Source organism: Oculina patagonica, chromosome 12 (assembly GCF_052425735.1).
Source record: "Oculina patagonica isolate OP01 chromosome 12, crgOcupat, whole genome shotgun sequence".
In the NCBI taxonomy this organism is placed as follows: domain Eukaryota; kingdom Metazoa; phylum Cnidaria; class Anthozoa; order Scleractinia; family Oculinidae; genus Oculina; species Oculina patagonica.
In genome coordinates, this window is record NC_135769.1 from 2,004,999 (window position 1) to 2,024,110 (window position 19,112).

Genomic DNA, 19,112 nt, shown 5'->3' on the forward strand with positions numbered 1-19,112 from the left:
TTTTCAAGTTATCCGAGTTCGAGTTATCCGAGTAAAAATGACTAAAAAGTGAGTTCAAATCCAAGGGAAATGGAAGTCTGTTCAAGTTAGCGGTGTTGTTCGAGTTATATATCCGAGTTCGAGTTACCAGGGTTCTACTGTATTGTTTCATTGTATTTTTCCTTAAATAGACGGCTTGACTACAAAGTTGTTGTCGTGCTTTGCTTAGAATAAAAGATTCTCATTCCATTCATTTTCTTTTACTTTTTTTGTTTAGTCGAGAGCCCAGTGCGTCACTCGCATAGAAGTGCCTATAAAATTAATAACATTCTCGACTCCTACGCATTATCGCGTCATATTCCAGTCGTGCGCATTCCGTGCTGTCCATCTTCGTACATTTTGATACAAAAAAGCTCTTATCTCAATGAACTTCAAGTAACATCACCGATGGCATTAAACGGGGACGCAAGGCGCGATTCATGTGGTAGCACACAATTTTTCGGTTATAAAAATACAGCCTTGCTAATTTTAAAATTTAGCGTTGATTATCTTGGTAGCGCAGAGTAATATCAATTGCAACTTTTTCCAAGATCAGCACAAGAATAATGCTTAATCCTGTTTTTATCGTGTATAAATAACAAATTCGTGACCCAACGCTCAACACACACTAAGATTTTTTTCATACATTAACTACAACGCGTTCTTCGCCAATATTCAGTGTTGTTGCGATAATATTGTATACGTTCCTCTATTGCCTCTGTTTGGTTTTTTTTTGGAAGCCCAATCGCTCTAAATAGCACACTTGAAAGCCATCCCTGTTGGAGTGCCAAGCTCGTGCACTGAGTTAGGCGTTTGCTGACTGGCATTTTAAATTTTAGTTTCGCTTACTCCCAAAACATTGTCTCTCGTGTTTGATACACGCGGTATTACGTAACCCTGCTATAGTCAAACTGATCTTATTCCGTGACATTTTTCTGTGATATTATGTACTATTATATACCAGGTCCGAAAATTGTAATTGAGTGGTTCCGTTGAGTTGCCAAAGCAAACTGATAAACGGCTACTAAGCAGCCCTGTTCAAGAAAAATTAAAACCGATGAATATATAAAAAAAAATTAGTTTCAACAGTGGCCATGAAGATTTTACAAACAAACCACCATGAAATCGTTTAGGGAGCAATTTACTTATTGACCACATGGGTTTGTGATAATAGTAGCTATTACCTCAAATTGTCTTATTAGTAAATGGAAAATGAATATATTGAGTTCAGTTTTTTAAGTGGGGGACAGCACCGCTGAAAATGTCGCAAAATTATATCCAGACGTTTCTAGACTAATTTTTCATACAAATTTTCCTTCATCGCTGACTTATTCCACCAATGAAGTAAAACGTCTGGAATTTTGCGACATTCTCAGCGCCAAAAACATGAAAATTTCAAAAACGAACTCATTATAAATAGCGCTACACAGCCAGTATAATCAAACTACGAATGGAAACTAGATATTGGGGTAGACGCGGAAAAAATTTTAGATACTTTTTTGATAAAATTTTTAGATTTTTAAAAATCTTTAGATAATCTTAAGATACAACAATAACCTGCGTTCTTGATCATTATCAAGCTTTGTAGCCCGAGAAAAAATATTTACTTTCACATACATTTTTATAACGTTTTGTTTGGACAAAATTGAAACGATTCTGAGGGTTTCTGGTGAGGCAGAGCGACTCCCTATTGCAAAATAAAAAATGTTTGTCTACAAGAATAAAAGCTAAAATGAGCAAAGCTATGCCGGCTTCTTTGGTGTCGTTTCCGTCAATATACGTATCTGTGAAACCTAAGGTCCGGTTAAATTAAACCTGGTTTTCACTAGCGACGCCAGCATCAACGCAGATAAACACTGAAAACTGAAAGCAAGGGACTAGAGGCACATTATTATAAAATGATCCAAATGGTTTGATTTCTGATCTTTCGCTCTGTGAATGGAATCTTTGGCTTCTTGTGCTTGTCTGCCTTATGCTTGTATATCTATCCTTTTGTTACTATAATCAGCGACTACTGAAAAAGACATCAACAAACATCAGAGTTGTTAATCTGCACCAGTTATGAAAGATGCAACTCGTCTAACGGTTCAACCAACACTCGATGCCGGTGTAAAACACATCAATACTGAAGTCCAATAGGACGGAAAAAAAAAAACAACGCGGCTCAATGTCAGAACTCTTTGGTAATATTGGACATTGAATTCGCCAAAAAGGAACAGACCACTTGAGGTCGCTTGATGTAAATGTTACACAGCAATATTCTACAACGGACATTGAACAAAATCATAGCAAAACAAAATTTAAAGAGGTTAGCATGTTCGTTTGCGACAAAGCAAAACGTAATACTAAATAGGTCAACATTTATGATGTCTTCTCTCAGTTGTTGCATGATTCGACGAATGAGGACGTTAGCAAGAAGCTTTACTGCAGCCGCGAGGACAAACGACACATAACAATCATGGAAACTGACTATAATGTAATTAAACAACAATAAAAATAATCCTTGGCTTTCTATGGTCATCTATTGGGTGCATCGTTAATTATTGTCACGGATTTTACCAAATTTCTGAACAGCCAAAATTTATATTTGTGCCGTACGAAACCTAAAAAATAATGGTCCAATTTTATTAACAATTTCCATATTAGAGAATTGAAACTGTAAACAAGCATCATTGGCAACGGATGGTTCGGATGGAAATGGATGCAATTTGAAAGATTAAATGGTTTCCGCGCGTCTCCAAAAAGTCGATATTTATAGCCAGGGTTTCATTTCTCTCAGCAAATTACGGTTATATCTTCCTTTAGATGTTCAAAGATAATGGTTTCCATGGGTTAAGTTGGCTACCACTAATTTCAGAGCAGTTTTGACCAAAAAATCTGCTAAATCCTCGACTATACGATCCGCCTGTACGCAAAAAAGAGGTGTCTATCTTAATTCCCCTCACCCGCAAAACGACAGTGGTCAACAAAATTGCTTTTTAGTTACGATTATGTTTATACTTAGGATGATGATAGTTTAGCAGTGAATATTCGCTGCGTGGTTCTATTCTATCAGAGAAGGGCTTGCATGATAGATGCCGAACGTGCTGCACGTTTTTCGTGACCGTAAGTTTCCGATATCGCAGCGAATACTAAACTACCTTTTAAACCTGGGTTGATCCCGGAATTTACTAGGAAATAATTTAAATTTGCGATATCTCTGGCGTGAATTGGAACGCCACCCAATATTTAGCGCAAAAACGTAACTTCAAGTCCTTGCAGAAGTACATAATCTAGATCATATACTTCTGGTCGTTGACATAATTTGAGAAAAAAAAGAGGAAAAGGTCGAATATTTGCGGATTACGCGCGTGTTCTTAATTGCACCACACACCTTTTGCATTTTTTGTAAATAACAAATATTTCACGCAAAGATCAACCAGGAAATACATTTGCCCTGTCATGCTCGGAAATAGCATCTTTTATAGTTTATCATAAACAAAGATAGTTTCGTAAAAGAATTCAGTTCAATTCAACAGGACGATCAAGACTGCTATTAACCTAAATACATGAAAGAAACCCACATACCAAGCTATTCTAAATAGGTTCTTCAGTATAGAATTGGCGTTTAATGAGAAATTGGGCTATATAGGTTTTTAAACGGTTTACCCATTTTCTAAAAAAAAAGATGTTTGTTGCTAATCAAAATACTGGTGCGGTATATTGTATATATAAAATGTGCATATATTTATGTCTAAATGACTGCAATCTAAACAAATACAAAGCCTAGGTTAGCTCATCTTTTATGCTCTTATTTATACGAATTAAACATCAAGAAAACAAAACAAAATTCTTTTAAGTGTTAACTCGGTGAATTTTATAAAAAACATATATTTCAAATTTTAGTATAGGGTAAAACAGATTTCTATGTTAGGGAGGTCTAAACGGAAAATCTTGGCCTAACAGGTTTTTAATCATTAGGTTCTTATATAACTATACGGGTTTTTTCTGTATCTTTCAATCTCTACTTTCAAAAATTTGAAAATTATTCACTCTTGATTTGCAAAGAACACACACAGAAATAACATAACTGTACTATCGTAAAATTCCTTCCAAAATGGTAACTAGGGCTTTTTGCGACTTTTTAATTTTTACTTTTTACTAGGGCCTCTATTGATAACAGTTTTAATTGTAAAAGCTGATGGAGTCATCCTGTTGAAATAAAGGCTTACTACTACTACCCGTGCAGGGGTAGGGAACGAGACCCTGGGAACGAGGTTGGGGCGTGGGAAGTGGACCATATATAGGTGGATTTTTATGTAATTGGATGAAATTAAATAACAAAATTAAATTTAGGTGGCCCCTATCAAATAGTATCTAAAAATTTTAATTTTAAATTTTCATTTTCCCTATTTATTTACAATCAGTATCACCCATCCGGCCTGCGACCCTGACCACATTCCTTTCCCGTCCTTCATAAATACGCATTTAATAATTTACAAAACTCGTAAGACTTCATCAAGTGCTCGGGCGTGATTCATCACGTACAAAACTTACAACTTGGATCGTAACCAATTGGTTTGATGATAACGGGTTTTTTCCTCAGGGGGGTACTCGAGATTTCAAGTGACGGGGAAGATCAAAGGATTCTTTTGGATTGAAATTTTCGATTCCGGGATTTTTTTGGGTAGGAAAATTTGGCAAGTATGATTTAAGAAGGTTTTTTTTTTCGTCAGAAACTCTAACACGATCATAAATTCTTATCATAAGAGTGAAAAAGGCTGTCAAATACGTGATCTGTTCGTTGCTCTGATCAATGGGCAACTGTGGCGAGTTGCAAGAACCGGAATTCGAGTTATCGGGGTAAATTTGACTCAAATTTTGATCAAGGGAAACAAAATTTAGTTCGAGACTAGCGGGGTTTTCAAGTTATCCGAGTTCGAGTTAACCGAGTAAAAATGACTGAAAAGTGACTTCAAATCCAAGGGCGGGAAATGGAAGTCTGTTCAAGTTAGCGGTGTTGTTCGAGTTATATATCCGAGTTCGAGTTACCAGGGTTCTACTGTATTGTTTCATTGTATTTTTCTTTAAATAGGCGGCTTGACTACAAAGTTGTTTTCGTGCTTCGCTTAGAATAAAAGATTGTCATTCCATTCATTTTCTTTTCCTTTTTTTGTTTAGTCGAGAGCCCAGTGCGTCACTCGCATAGAAGTGCCTATAAAATTAATAACATTCTCGACTCCTACGCATTATCGCGTCATATTCCAGTCGTGCGCATTCCGTACTGTCCATCTTCGTACATTTTGATACAAAAAAGTTCTTATCTCAATGAACTTTAAGTAACATCACCGATGGCATTAAACGGGGACGCAAGGCGCGATTCATGTGGCCACACCCAATTTTTCGGTTATAAAAATACAGCCTTGCTAGTTTTAAAATTTAGCGTTGAATATCTTGGTAGCGTAGAGTGGTATCAATTGCAACTTTTTCCAAGATCAGCACAAGAATAATGGTTAATCCTGTTTTTATCGTGTATAAATAACAAATTCGTGACCCAACGCTCAACACACACTAATATTTTTTTCATACATTAACTACAACGCGTTCTTCGCCAATATTCAGTGTTGTTGCGATAATATTGTATACGTTCCTCTATTTTGGAGGCCCAGTCGCTCTAAATAGCACACTTGAAAGCCATCCCTGTTAGAGTGCCAAGGTCGTGCACTGAGTTAGGCGTTTGCTGACTGGCATTTTAAATTTTAGTTTCGCTTACTCCCAGTAAAATAGAGATACAAAAAGTACACATGAACTCTTTGCACAATTAAAGTTGAAGTTACTTTACTACTGATCAGATCTTCTCAAACTCCTTAATAAATCATAGCCGAGGCGATATTTGGATGTGTGATTCTAATTACCATAGATTGAAAACGTGATGAAAACTTAAAACATTGTCTCTCGTGTTTGATACACGCGGTATTACGTAACCCTGCTATAGTCAAACTGATCTTATTCCGTGACATTTTTCTGTGATATTATGTACTATTATATACCAGGTCCGAAAATTGTAATTGAGTGGTTCCGTTGAGTTGCCAAAGCAAACTGATAAACAGCTACTAAGCAGCCCTGTTCAAGAAAAATTAAAACCGATGAATATATATAAAAAATAAGTTTCAACAGTGGCCATGAAGATTTTACAAACAAACCACCATGAAATCGTTTAGGGAGCAATTTACTTATTGACCACTTGGGTTTGTGATAATAGTAGCTATTACCTCAAATTGTCTTATTAGTAAATGGAAAATGAATATATTGAGTTCAGTTTTTTAAGTGGGGGACAGCACCGCTGAAAATGTCGCAAAATTATATCCAGACGTTTCTAGACTAATTTTTCATACAGATTTGCCTTCATCGCTGACTTATATTCTACCAATGAAGTAAAACGTCTGGAATTTTGCGACATTCTCAGCGCCAAAAAACATGAAAATTTCAAAAACGAACTCATTATAAATAGCGCTACACAGCCAGTATAATAAAACTACGAATGGAAACTAGATATTGGGGTAGACGCGGAAAAAATTTTAGATAATTTTTTGATAAAATTTCTAGATTTTTAAAAATCTTTAGATAATCTTAAGATACAACAACAACCTGCGTTCTTGATCATTATCAAGCTTTGTAGCCCGAGAAAAAATATTTACTTTCACATACATTTTTATAACGTTTTGTTTGGACAAAATTGAAACGATTCTGAGGGTTTCTGGTGAGGCAGAGCGACTCCCTATTGCAAAATAATATAATGTTTGTCTACAAGAATAAAAGCTAAAATGAGCAAAGCTATGCCCGGCTTATATTCAGCTGCCTTCTTTGGTGTCGTTTCCGTCAATATACGTATCTGTAAAACTTAAGGTCCGGTTAAATTAAACCTGGTTTTCACTAGCGACGCCAGCATCAACGCAGATAAACACTGAAAACTGAAAGCAAGGGACTAGAGCGGGCACATTATTATAAAATGATCCAAATGGTTTGATTTCTGAGCTTTCGCTCTGTGAATGGAATCTTTGGCTTCTTGTGCTTGTCTGCCTTATGCTTGTATACCTATCCTTTTGTTACTATACTCAGTGACTACTGAAAAAGACATCAACAAACATCAGAGTTGTTAATCTGCACCAGTGGTGTGCATGATATGCGGCCGGTTGGACTTCAAACGTAAATGAAAGATGCAACTCGTCTGACGGTTCAACCAACACTCGATGCCGGTGTAAAACACATCAATACTGAAGTCTAATAGGACGGAAAAAAAACAACGTGGCTCAATGTCAGAACTCTTTGGTAATATTGACATTGAATTCGCCAAAAAGGAACAGACCACTTGAGGTCGCTTGATGTAAATGTTACACAGCAATATTCTACAACGGACATTGAACAAAATCATAGCAAAACAAAATTTAAAGAGGTTAGCATGTTCGTTTGCGACAAAGCAAAACGTAATACTAAATAGGTCAACATTTATGATGTCTTCTCTCAGTTGTTGCATGATTCGACGAATAAGGGTATTAGCAAGAAGCTGAACTGCAGCCGCGAGGACAAACGACACATAGCAATCATGGAAACTGACTATAATGTAATTAAACAACAATAAAAATCATCCGTGGCTATCTATGATCATCTATTTGGCATCGTTAAGCTCAGCTATAAGCTGCTATAAGATCCGCCTGAACACAAAAAAGAGGTGTTTATCTTAATTTCCCACACCCACAGAAAGACAATGGTCAACAAAATTTCTTTTTAGCTACGATTTTGTCACTAAGGAAGATGATACGTAAGCTTTTACTGCGCAGTGAATATTCGCTGCGCGGTTCTATTCTATCAGAGAAGGGCTTGCATGATAGATGTGAACGTGCTGCACGTTTTACGTGACCGTAAGTTTCCGATATCGCAGCGAATACTAAACTACCTTTTAAACATGGGTTGATCCCGGAATTTACTAGGAAATAATTTAAATTTGCGATATCTCTGGCGTGAATTGGAACGCCACCCAATATTTAGCGCAAAAACGTAACTTCAAGTCCCTGACATAATTTGAGAAAAAAAGAGGAGAAGGTCGAATATTTGTGGATTACGCGCGTGTTCTTAATTGCACCACACACCTTTTGCATTTTTTGTAAATAACAAATATTCACGCAAAGATCAACCAGGAAATATATTTTCCCTGTCATGCTCGGAAATAGCATCTTTTACAGTTTATCATAAACAAAGACAGTTTCGTAAAAGAATTCAGTTCAATTCAACAGGTCGATCAAAACTGCTATTAACCTAAATACATGAAAGAAACCCACATACCAAGCTATCCTAAATAGGTTCTTCAGTATATAATTGGTGTTTACTGAGAAATTGGGCTATAAAGGTTTTTAAACGGTTTACCCATTTTCTAAAGAAAAAAGATGTTTGTTGCTAATCAAAATACTGGTGCGGTATATTGTATATATAAAATGTGCATATATTTATGTCTAAATGACTGCAATCTAAACAAATACAAAGCCTAGGTTAGCTCATCTTTTATGCCCTTATTTATACGAATTAAACATCAAGAAACAAAACAAAATTCTTTTAAGTGTTGACTCGGTGAATTTTATAAAAAACATATTTCAAATTTTAGTATAGGGTAAAACAGATTTCTATGTTAGGGAGGTCCAAACGAAAAATCTTGGCCTAACAGGTTTTTAATCATTAGGTTCCTATATAATTATACGGGTTTTTTCTGTATCTTTCAATCTCTACTTTCAAAAATTTGAAAATTATTCACTCTTGATTTGCAAAGAACACACACAGAAATAACATAACTATCGTAAAATTCCTTCCAAAATGGTAACTAGGGCCTTTTGCGATATTCCCGCTAAGTTGTTTTTTCCGTAGCATCGGACGCCTGTTTTTTGTTTGTATTGGGAACGGAATGTGATCACGTAATATAAAGATATTTGTATTGACCACATGGGCATGCAGGAGCAATATCCTTAGATGCTTTCGTGATTTCTCGCGGAGTCCTGCTTATATATAAAGGACCCTCTCTAACAGCAGAACTCTCAGAGTAGCCAAGCCCGGTGCTGCTCAGTTCATTTGGCGGACCAGCCAAGGAGAGCCACAATGAACAAGTTTGTACTGATCCTGCTGGTAGGATGTTCACTTGGCGTTCTTATGAACGCTGTTGTATCCGAAGAACCATTCGAAACAGCCGTCGAGACAGAGAAAAGCAATGATTATGGTGTAAAGGCTGAAACAGTTGACTCCACTAGCGATGAAGATGAACTGGACGACGAGAACGCCTTTGAGAACGAAGATGAAGAAGACGAAGAAGAAGATGCCGGTGATGACGAAGAAAATGTTGATGATCTTGAAGGGTAACTAACTTTTTTATGCCTTAAAATCCACGATTTAGTCATTACTTAACGGGACTATGTCACGGGGAATTCGCAGATTTTTTTATCTAAACTGTTCTGAAATTAGTGGTAGGCAACTTAACCCTGAATAAACACTATCTTTGAAATCTAAAGGAATATAGAACCTTAATTTGCGGATAGAAATCAACCTACGGCTATCAATATCGATATTTCGAAGAAAACTTGGAAACAAATTGAAAACGTCTGGCTAACTTTTTCAAATTGCAATCCGTTTCCATCCGAGCCATCCGCAGCCAAAGATGCTTGTTAACAGTTTCAGTGCTCTAATATTACAATTTTTATTAAAAATGGACTATTATTTTTAGGTTTCCTGCAAAAGAAAAATAACTTTTGGTGGTTCAAAATTAGTGAAAATCCGTGACACAGTCCCTTTAACCTCGCCTAGTTTGACAAACCCCTCGGTGCAAAGCCTTTGATATTTTTTTTCTTCACTATACTATACGTGGCACCGACTTTAAACAAAAATTGGCGTTCTACATTGTATAAAATCTGTTGAAAAACGCTTCGGAGATTTAATAATTTTCTAGATCTACTTCACAGATATAATTCCTTTGTCCGGAGACCTTTCTATATTGCTTCGCGATTTTCATGATAGTAAATGTGAGCAAGGTTAATAGTCCAAGAAGGGCAATTCAGAGAAGAAAAAGTTAAAAACGATAGCAGGTATTAGTGTTTGGGTTTAACATAGAGTTGTTTTTTGTCACGATATTTCGCTCGTGTAACCAATTGCTCGCCCATCGCGGCTCATTCAAATGCCGTGGATGATGATATAAATTTGGAGGTGGCGCTATTTTTGTCGTTCCCTTGGCCCAATTGAGTCCCAAGGGACAAAACCTGAAAATACCTTGCGCTATTTTTTAGCATCAGTGCCCTTGATATGAGGTTAAAATATAAAAATAACAACAATCAGTTATTAACTACCATGCATTTCCTTTCATTGTCACGAAGGTGAAAAGTGAGGGTGCTAACTGTTAAGAAAACTGACTGAATTCTACCATTTTCTCTTTCAGAAACCATGACATACAAGAAGATCCAAGACCGAAACCATTTATAAGATTCCGTGTCCCGAGGATCCCGAGAATCCCGAGAATTCCGAGGATCCCTTTCCCAAGAATCCCGAGGATCCCGAGAATCCCAAGAATTCCAAGGATCCCTTTCCCAAGAATCCCGAGGATCCCGAGAATCCCAAGAATTCCAAGGATCCCTTTTCCAAGAATCCCGAGGATCCCGAGAATCCCGAGAATTCCGAGGATCCCTATCCCAAGAATCCCGAGAATCCCGAGGTTCCCCAGAATTCCAAGGATCCCGAGGATCCCGAGGTTCCGGCCGTGGGGAAAGAAGAAGCGTTGATCATCCAGTTCGGATCACTCAAGATTAGTTATTCTGTGTGAATTTAGTAGTTACACAGTTTACAGTTTGCAAGTGTATCAGTTAAGGCTTCCTTTTTTAAAATAAAACATCACTTGCTCAGAGAAATATGTTTTTGGATGTGTGATTTGTGGCTTAACGATATTGTAATAACCTCTCAAGAAAGCAGTGAGAACAAATATTCTTACTATTAAAACAAAGGTCGTTTATCATTTTTAATAGTAAACTGTTTGGAGGGTACATAGAATTCAAAGGTCAAATTAAAACTCTTGATTTTTAAACGCTGTTACTGTGAAAGAGATGAAAAAAGACCAAATATGTTTCTCGCATTCCTTTGCATCCTTCAGTGTGATATGAATGGAAATGAAAAACAACCGGATACTTAAAGTATAACGACCTTCAGTACTATGACTGCGCATTATTGCAAATGAACTCAACTGAGCTTAATTTGTCAACACTTCTTTTAACCTTCTCAATATTTTAGCGCCCTGTCACTCTGTTTCCAGAGGTAATGAGCGGTGCCTTTTTAAAAACTTGCGTCAAATTGCTTTCATTTAAAATTGAGCCGTTTCGCTTGTGGGTATTTTAAGCTATATAAATAAGTGCTCTAACCGCTTAATAAAACTTATGGACAGACTTTGCTTAGTTATAATGTGAACACCGAGTCTCTTTTCAATCTTGATAAAAGCGAAGACTTGTTAGGTTGGATTTTGATTTCTACCCTAAAGCTACCCGGGGAACTAAGACTTACTTCGCGTCGAATGTAATTACGTTGCCGAGAAAACTCGCTGAAATCGCGTAAAACCTGCGCAATGCCCACACAACTACCAACGTAGAACACGAAATGAACGAAGTACATTACTTTAGAAACGTTATGACATTACAAGCATTTTGAACACGAAACTATGAATATCCAAGAACATTATTTAAGACTTACGTGGGAAAGAATACAAGTCAATATCAAAAGTTCCGCTTTGTTGCCAAGTAGCGAAAGCAAGTAGTGTATCGGAATTTTGAACTGAAAACTCGCTGAGTCACTACTCACTACTTGGTGTATCGCGAAAAACAAACAAGATTCCTACGGGTTTAAATTAGCAAACTAGAAAAGTGTGTTTTTAGATACTTTTACGGTTCCGAAAATTGTCGAATTGAGCTCAAAGCAGGACCGTAGCTAGCAGGAGGCAAGACGAGGCACTTGTCTCGTCTAGATTTTAACTCAAAATTAAGAACAACATACTTTTAGTTGCAATTGGGAAAATAATCTCCACTTGAACGGGGTTTTTTTTTCCTGAAGAGATACCTTATGTAAAATGCTGAAAATAGGGTTTCTGAGCTTCTAAATTTCAAAATTCTCTCTTGTAGCATGCCCCCAAACCCACCAAGCGGCTCGCGCCTTCGGCGCTCGTAACGTTTGCCTCGTCCATGTCAAAAGTCTGCCTACGGCCCTGCTCAAAGCCTTGTGGTGTAATTGTGAAACTCGATCTATTCAGCTTGCCGTCCTTTTTTATCGATTATACGTATTGTTGCAGTCTGATCAAAGCTGCCTTACCTAAAACACCAACAAAAAGTTAAAAATAACACTTAATAAACTACGTACATCCTAAAGCTACCAAATGTAAGTTATGAGATTAAGTTAGCTTAGTTTGCCCTTATGTCTGACTCGCTCATACTTGATATGTTGTGGGTCAATTTTATCTTTCGTACAATTTGGCTGTTTTCTTTGTTCTGGTGTATGGTAATATTTGATAATGAATCTACAACAAAGGAAATATCGGATTGTACCAATGGTAAAATTGAATCAAGACACAAACATGTGATTGTGCACACAAGTAAACAAGCATGGAAAGAAATAATAAACCTTTCATCAAGAACTTTTAAAACTAATCTAACTAATTTCTGTGCACGAGCTAGCCAGACATGAAGTCAGATCTTGAACAAGAGTCTGACACCCAGAGATAAATTCATGTTTCAACACATGATCACCAGTGTATCTACGCTTCACGCCTCCCCCCCCCCCCCCGCTCCCTTTCCCCTCCTCAGCCACCCACAGGATCTGTGTGGTACGTATAACGTATTACACATTGTTGATAAATAATATCAAAAGCTTGGTGAGACAAAAATTTGTGCATCAATCTGAAATAATTAATTTGGTTTTTAATGTATTTCGATAGTTACATCATCTAAACAATTAGAGCTCTACGCTTATGTAATTGCAAGCTTGTTATGAACGAAGCGCCGTGCCGTGAACTAAATCTCAGAGTCTACGCTTCGTAAAGTACACACTGGTTGTTGCAAAAGTATTATCAAGTTGAGTCTTTGTTATATTCAGAATTCATAAATTACGAAGTAAGGATCCAAGCATTCATCATTCATCCTCTAGGCAAAGTTACTCCACTAAGGTATTTAGCCTTCTGCAAACCTTTTTAGTTGAACTGACAATTTATTTAATTGAACTTTTTTTATTTAAAATTTATGTATTTAAATTCGTATTTATTTAAAATTTATTTTTTAATTTAGCCTCCTTCGCAGACATTTTCACGATGGTGTAAGTAAAACATATCATATAAAGTAGACAGACTTTTAGATCATTTTGATTTGGCATAAAATATGTCCATATATGTCTAGAGAGTGCAATTCTAGACTTGAACAAATTCCAAGGTGCACATAGCCTCTGTTGATGCAAAGATGTTTTTTTTTTTTTTGGCCAAACCAAATATAAAGAGTTTAAAACATTCTAGGTGGTCCATTATTTTAAGCAGTCGCCATTTTCAGCATCAGTCTTGTAATTTATTTTCGTTTTCCAAGTTTATGAATCCAGTTCTTGAACTTCTGGAACAGTTTTTTAAACATTCCTTTCTCGGCTTCTTCTTCTTCTTTTTCTTCTTCTTTTTCTTCAGCTTCCTCGATGTCGTCGTTTAGCTTTAATCGTTTGTTGGCGTCCCATTCACTGTAATCGACGCTGTTGAACACAAATAAAACAAAACAACTTAGTTGTGAGTAAAAAATTTCATAAGGGAAATGGTCAAAACTATTGTACTCAGACAGGACCCACCAGGACAGAACCCACCCCTCCCCCCACCCCCTCTACCCCACCTTCTCTACCCCACCTTAAAAGATGGTGTCTTGTTTGTATTCCCCCACTCTATCAGGAGTAGAAACTAAGAAAAAGATTCAAACATCCTTGTGCCATTTCTCCAGCAAGGCAAGCTTCATTCACACCTAATATGAAAGTCTTAACTCGAATTTTGAAGCCAATAAATTCTGTCCATTTGGCTAATCAGACAGGTGGTATCTTGCATAGCCCCCCTACCCATACACAAGGTGGGTCCTTGTCGAGTACACTAGTTATGACCACTTCCCTTAAAACCTACTGCTTGGGGATATTAAAGTTCCACTGTGTCTCAAATAGTTTACTTTTACTACACTGTCGGCGGTACAGGCGCTTACAGACAAACTATCATTTGAACATAAGGTATAGTACTGTCAGATTTATTGTCCTTTTTTTCCGGAAAACACACATTCACAGGCTTTCCTGGATTATAGTGTCGAATGAGCAATTCTCGAAAGCCGTTCCCTACATTTGTTAACTCCATGGGTGGTAGTTTACACAACAACCTCGGCAAGTCAAAAACAGTTAAAACTCGATAATGAGGATTCGATAATGGGATCAACCAGTCGCCGGACCGGCAGCTTGTAGCGTTGATCGGATCATCAATATGTACGGAAGTGTTGATTAAATATTTTGTATTTTTTTCTCCTCATTTTCTCTTTGTATAAGGCAAACTAAGTAAAATAAAAATCACACGAAAGTTGCCTATGAGGACAGATGTGTGGTACCCATGCATAGAATTATTACAACTTATATGATTTGACCCAGAAACTCATATGGGTTTCAGTTTGATCAGTCCTAATTCTATCTTAAAGCATTCCTATTGACGATCTTTTAATTTGTTGAGTACGAGCTAAGAGTTCATCTTTAAGTAACTCTTCAGTTACGAAATCGATGAAATCGATGAAAGAACGCGAGAATTGACATCATGTAAATCAACGTCTTCGGAAAACTACAGACCGTTTTCGTCAAGTAAAAAAATTATTTTTGTAGTTGAGCTTCTTAAAAAAAAATTCTGTAAATAGATGACAACGAATTTTTAAGTCAAAAGTTGGTGGAGTTTCTAATAAAATCTTTTCTTTGTATTCACTCATACTGATTTAGAGCGAACACCAACAATCTCTAAAAGGAACTAACGCCCAGTTTTGTGAGCCAAGATGTATACATTTTGCTTTTTTCCTTAACCCGACGAACGTTGTAATTATTTATATTAGAGAAACTCCTCGAGTTCATAATTCCTTATGACGACTACATGTCAAATAATTTCAAGTACTATTTACCTTTTTCTTTTCTCAATTTCATCCTTGTCTTGAGAAAAAAATAAATCATCGTCGGTGTTTTCGCCGTCGTCTTCATCAAAATCTCTTTTTCCACCGTAGCGGCTTTCCAGCCCTATCTCTCTGTCATCAAGACCATGGTCGTTTTCTTCAGCCAACTTCTCCGCTTCGAGCTTGAAATCAAAATTATTTTCATTCTCCTTGCCAGCAGCAAAAATACTCCAAGAGGAGGAAAAGATTACAAAAAGTAATGTAGTCAAAAACGCTCTGTGCATTTTTTTTTAAAAAATTCAGCTCAGCTAGATGAGAGTTTCTCGTGAATTTGAGGGAATGTGCCTATTGTAGAGGACTTTGACCGCTTGTATATATCCGTTGTGGGTTCGTGTTCTGTGCAATTAAAAAGGAAATTAGTCCTTACTTCTGACACGGAATCAAATACGACTGACATCAAAGGCACGGAACATTATTAATTGATAACTTTCGCCTGCGTTTTTCTGGCGCCTCTGGAGACGTTGCGGTTTAAATTTCGGGGGCATATGCAGGAAAAATGTGTGGACTATCTATTGTCCATTGTGCAGTCGACATATGTCTACTTCAGAACATTTAAAAAGCCTTTTCACTTGGAATAAAACATATAATAGTTAATTAATTGTTTTGAAGTTTTAAATGCTTTTTTTTTAACAAATTGAGCCATTCTTCTCTGTTAAGCTAGTAACCACAATAATAGTTTTCGTGTTTGCCGGTAGGCATTCCACATGGAAAATTTATAATTACCAATGAAACCTACGACAAAAATATAACAAAAGCCAAACATTCAACGATTTTTTTAAAACATTTTTTCGCCGTCAACCCTTTATGCCTCTAAAAATACAAAGCAAAATAATCTTCAAGATAATCTTGAAAAAATGCAAACAAAAACTAATTATCTTTGACTTTAAAAGACTGCGTGTGTCTATAAAATATTTAAAAACTGCGTGGTTTTTTTCTGCGTTTTATGTATTTTTTTATCATAGAAATTTTCGCCAACACACGAACCAAGATTTTAGACAGGTTTTAGACAGACAAAACAATAATCTTTAAACTCTTACTCACTTTCTCAGATTTTTATTCAGTTTCACCTTAATTCAAAGTTAAGCGCGTTTATTTAGCGATTTGCTGACAATAAAACTGATTTCTAGATTTCAACTGAAGCAAACAATTAAAAAAAAAATATGCGCGGATTTTACCATCCCACCCGTGATTTTTTTTTTATTATTTTTTTTTTGTCTCAGTGACCGGCATCTGGCTTTTAACTGAGATATACAACCCGGCAAGATAAGACAATTTCTTGCAACTGTTGGTGAGCTGTTATTTTGACTAAAATTGTTCAGTTTTGATTCCGTGATTAGGTTAATGAAAAGATTAGTTGCGATCCTCGGTTAAACACGTAGAAATAAAAAATGTCGCCTCCAGCCAACTGAACTAGCACGCAAAGTTTTAAGGTATCACGGAAGGAAAATTGGCGTTTTCGTTCCAAGTCAAATTGTGTGCAAACCATCAATGATAACCCAATAAAGTTTATATTTTCTGAAAGCTTATTGAATAAAGATTGTAATTTTGGATTTTGTTTTGATCATATAGACCATAATAAGCAACGTCAGCATTTTGTTTGCAATTATGATGTTGCGCGACTTTAGGTTTATTTGATAGAAATTTACATGAGAGCCAAAACTTTTATGTGGAATTTGATCTACATATATTGGTCTAAAAAACGGTGTCTCAGATTTTTCTTTTCTTGCTCCATTATTTTTTTATGAATTTTTAATCCTAAAGAAGCCCTAAAAATGCCATTTTAAAGTTTAAAAATTCATAATAAATTAATGGAGCATTAATGGTTTTCACACAATTTGACTTGGAACGAAAACGCCACGCTGTTCTTAACACTAATCGAACAGTTGTTAGGCATTTCTGTTTTAAATCTGTCACACGAACTGTAATCACGTGGATATTGACTGCTTACCATAAAAGCGTTGTATGAAAAGGCTCAGTGATAAATACCTACCGAGTAAACTTGTTAACGTAAACCTAAACACTCAAACCGAATTCTAAAGGAAAGACCTCGTTTCCGTGACTTATTTCTCCCTGGTTTAAATCGTAAAATTTTCGCCCTTTTCCCTTGTCTACGACCATACCACAGGGAAAGAACCGGTTCTCGTCCGGTCACCGAAGTTAAGCCCTGTCGGGCGGGGTTAGTACTTGGATGGGTGACCGCCTGGGAATACCCCGTGTTGTAGGCTTCCTTTTTTCCTCTTCTAAAATTTTAAAAACGTGCAATTTGACTTATTTTCTAGCAAATGTGAACAATTTTACTCCGTGGTAGGCACGGGAAACTTCTACAGAATAAAGAAAACGGCAAAAAGACAAGAAATACATCAAAATAAGCCGTAAAACTCGCGCCGAACAGAAAAGATCACTCCCGCGCGCGCTTAACGTTCTCTGTCTCGCGCCTCGACGAGGCCGTAGGCCGAGTTGGCTAAAATCAGACGATATTCCGCAAGATTGAGCAGGATAATTGTTTTATTATTCAACAAATTGTCAACGAAACATATTTTGCAGAAAGAAAAACTGCAATTATGCAACGCTTTACAAGATTTCGGACGAATCTTCGCAACCTACGTATGTCGCAGGATATCTGTTATGTACGGATGACATATATCGTTAACATTTTGACCATATATGGGCAGCGCGCGCATGTGTTGAATAATAAGTCAATTTAGTCTTATTTCATTGAAAATTCAATCATTTTTTTTTTAAAGTAGAAAAGCTAGTCGATCCAGTGATCGATATTGGGAGAGAATTCTACTCGATACGGCGGAGGAGTATAACAAGAAAGTACAGATGTTACAGAAAATTAGCGAGGCAAATGATAAATTAAAGCTGATTTCCAGTCCGTACTGCGCAGACTCGGGGTTTGTTTACGTTTTTGTTTTGAATTCGTTGAAACGTTACACTTCGGTGACAGCATATATGACGTTTTTTAGTCCGCCATTACAGTTCGTCTCGTTCAAGAATTTCCGATGAGCTGAAACGTCGGTTTGAAATAGCGTGAAGGTTCTTCTACTCGTTATTATTTGTTCTGCAAGGATATCTGGCGTTAATAATGAAGAAAAAGGTAAGTTTGTCGCGGAATTTTTAGTTTTGCTTGTAAACATTCCCTTCGTGGTGGGCTCACATAAACATTGCAGCCGAGATTGCGCAGTACGGACTGGAATTCATCTTTAAATGTGTAGGAAGAGTTGATAACAAGAATGTAACACGAACCACGCTGGTCATTCTGACATTACCACAATTGCATGATAGGTAAAAAATTGAATCACGCATTAAACTTTGGGCAGACTTTCAACCACGCATCTAATTTTTGAGCAGAGTTCCAATCACGCATTCAGACTTTGCGCAAAAAGATCCGATCACACTGTTGCATTTCGTCAGTGATAGGCCGGAAACAGAGAGCGCGGGGCCTGATGGTTAGGCGGTGCGGACTTTGCAAGTGAAGCAGGCCCACAACTCCATGCGCACCGCGCGCTTTCACCAAGTAGGGAGGCCTGGAGACGAGTCAGCCACGCGCGCGAATGTTCTTACTGTACTGCATCAAAGATATTTTCGACTCTTTTTAAGATATAACTAAAATAAAAAAAATACATGTTGTTTTATTTTATCTGAGCACAATTTTTTAAGTCGAAAATATTCGTATGAAAGAGCTCATGAGTTCAGCCAACCATTGAACAAACTCAAAACTGAATGATAGTAAAGTTAAAGTGATTTTATTTAACCTGTGAAAAACCATCTAACAGTTAGTGCTAAATAGTCAAAACTAAACAAAAGGAAACAGTGGAATTAGTGTCTAATAGTATGTATTTGATGAGTAGT

At 36.8% G+C, this 19,112-nt stretch overlaps 2 protein-coding genes and 1 non-coding gene across 3 annotated transcripts; 2 read left to right on the forward strand and 1 right to left on the reverse strand.

The window, feature by feature from the left end:
• The first annotated feature begins 9,058 nt into the window (after positions 1–9,058).
• LOC144632977 (uncharacterized) lies at positions 9,059–10,928 on the forward strand. The gene is made up of 2 exons (XM_078491732.1): positions 9,059–9,392; positions 10,463–10,928. Exons 1-2 carry the CDS (start codon positions 9,139–9,141, stop codon positions 10,800–10,802), a joined length of 594 nt encoding a protein of 197 aa, XP_078347858.1. The 5' UTR covers positions 9,059–9,138; the 3' UTR covers positions 10,803–10,928.
• Positions 10,929–12,954: 2,026 nt separating this feature from the next.
• On the reverse strand, positions 12,955–15,660 carry LOC144632005 (uncharacterized). Its single transcript, XM_078490588.1, has 2 exons — positions 15,210–15,660; positions 12,955–13,779 (listed from the first exon to the last, which is right to left on the reverse strand). Exons 1-2 carry the CDS (start codon positions 15,479–15,481, stop codon positions 13,608–13,610), a joined length of 444 nt encoding a protein of 147 aa, XP_078346714.1. The 5' UTR covers positions 15,482–15,660; the 3' UTR covers positions 12,955–13,607.
• A 1,703-nt stretch (positions 15,661–17,363) lies between these two features.
• On the forward strand, positions 17,364–17,482 carry LOC144634095 (5S ribosomal RNA). The gene has a single exon (XR_013567154.1). It is a non-coding gene; the product is annotated as a 5S ribosomal RNA (ribosomal RNA).
• Positions 17,483–19,112: the final 1,630 nt, after the last annotated feature.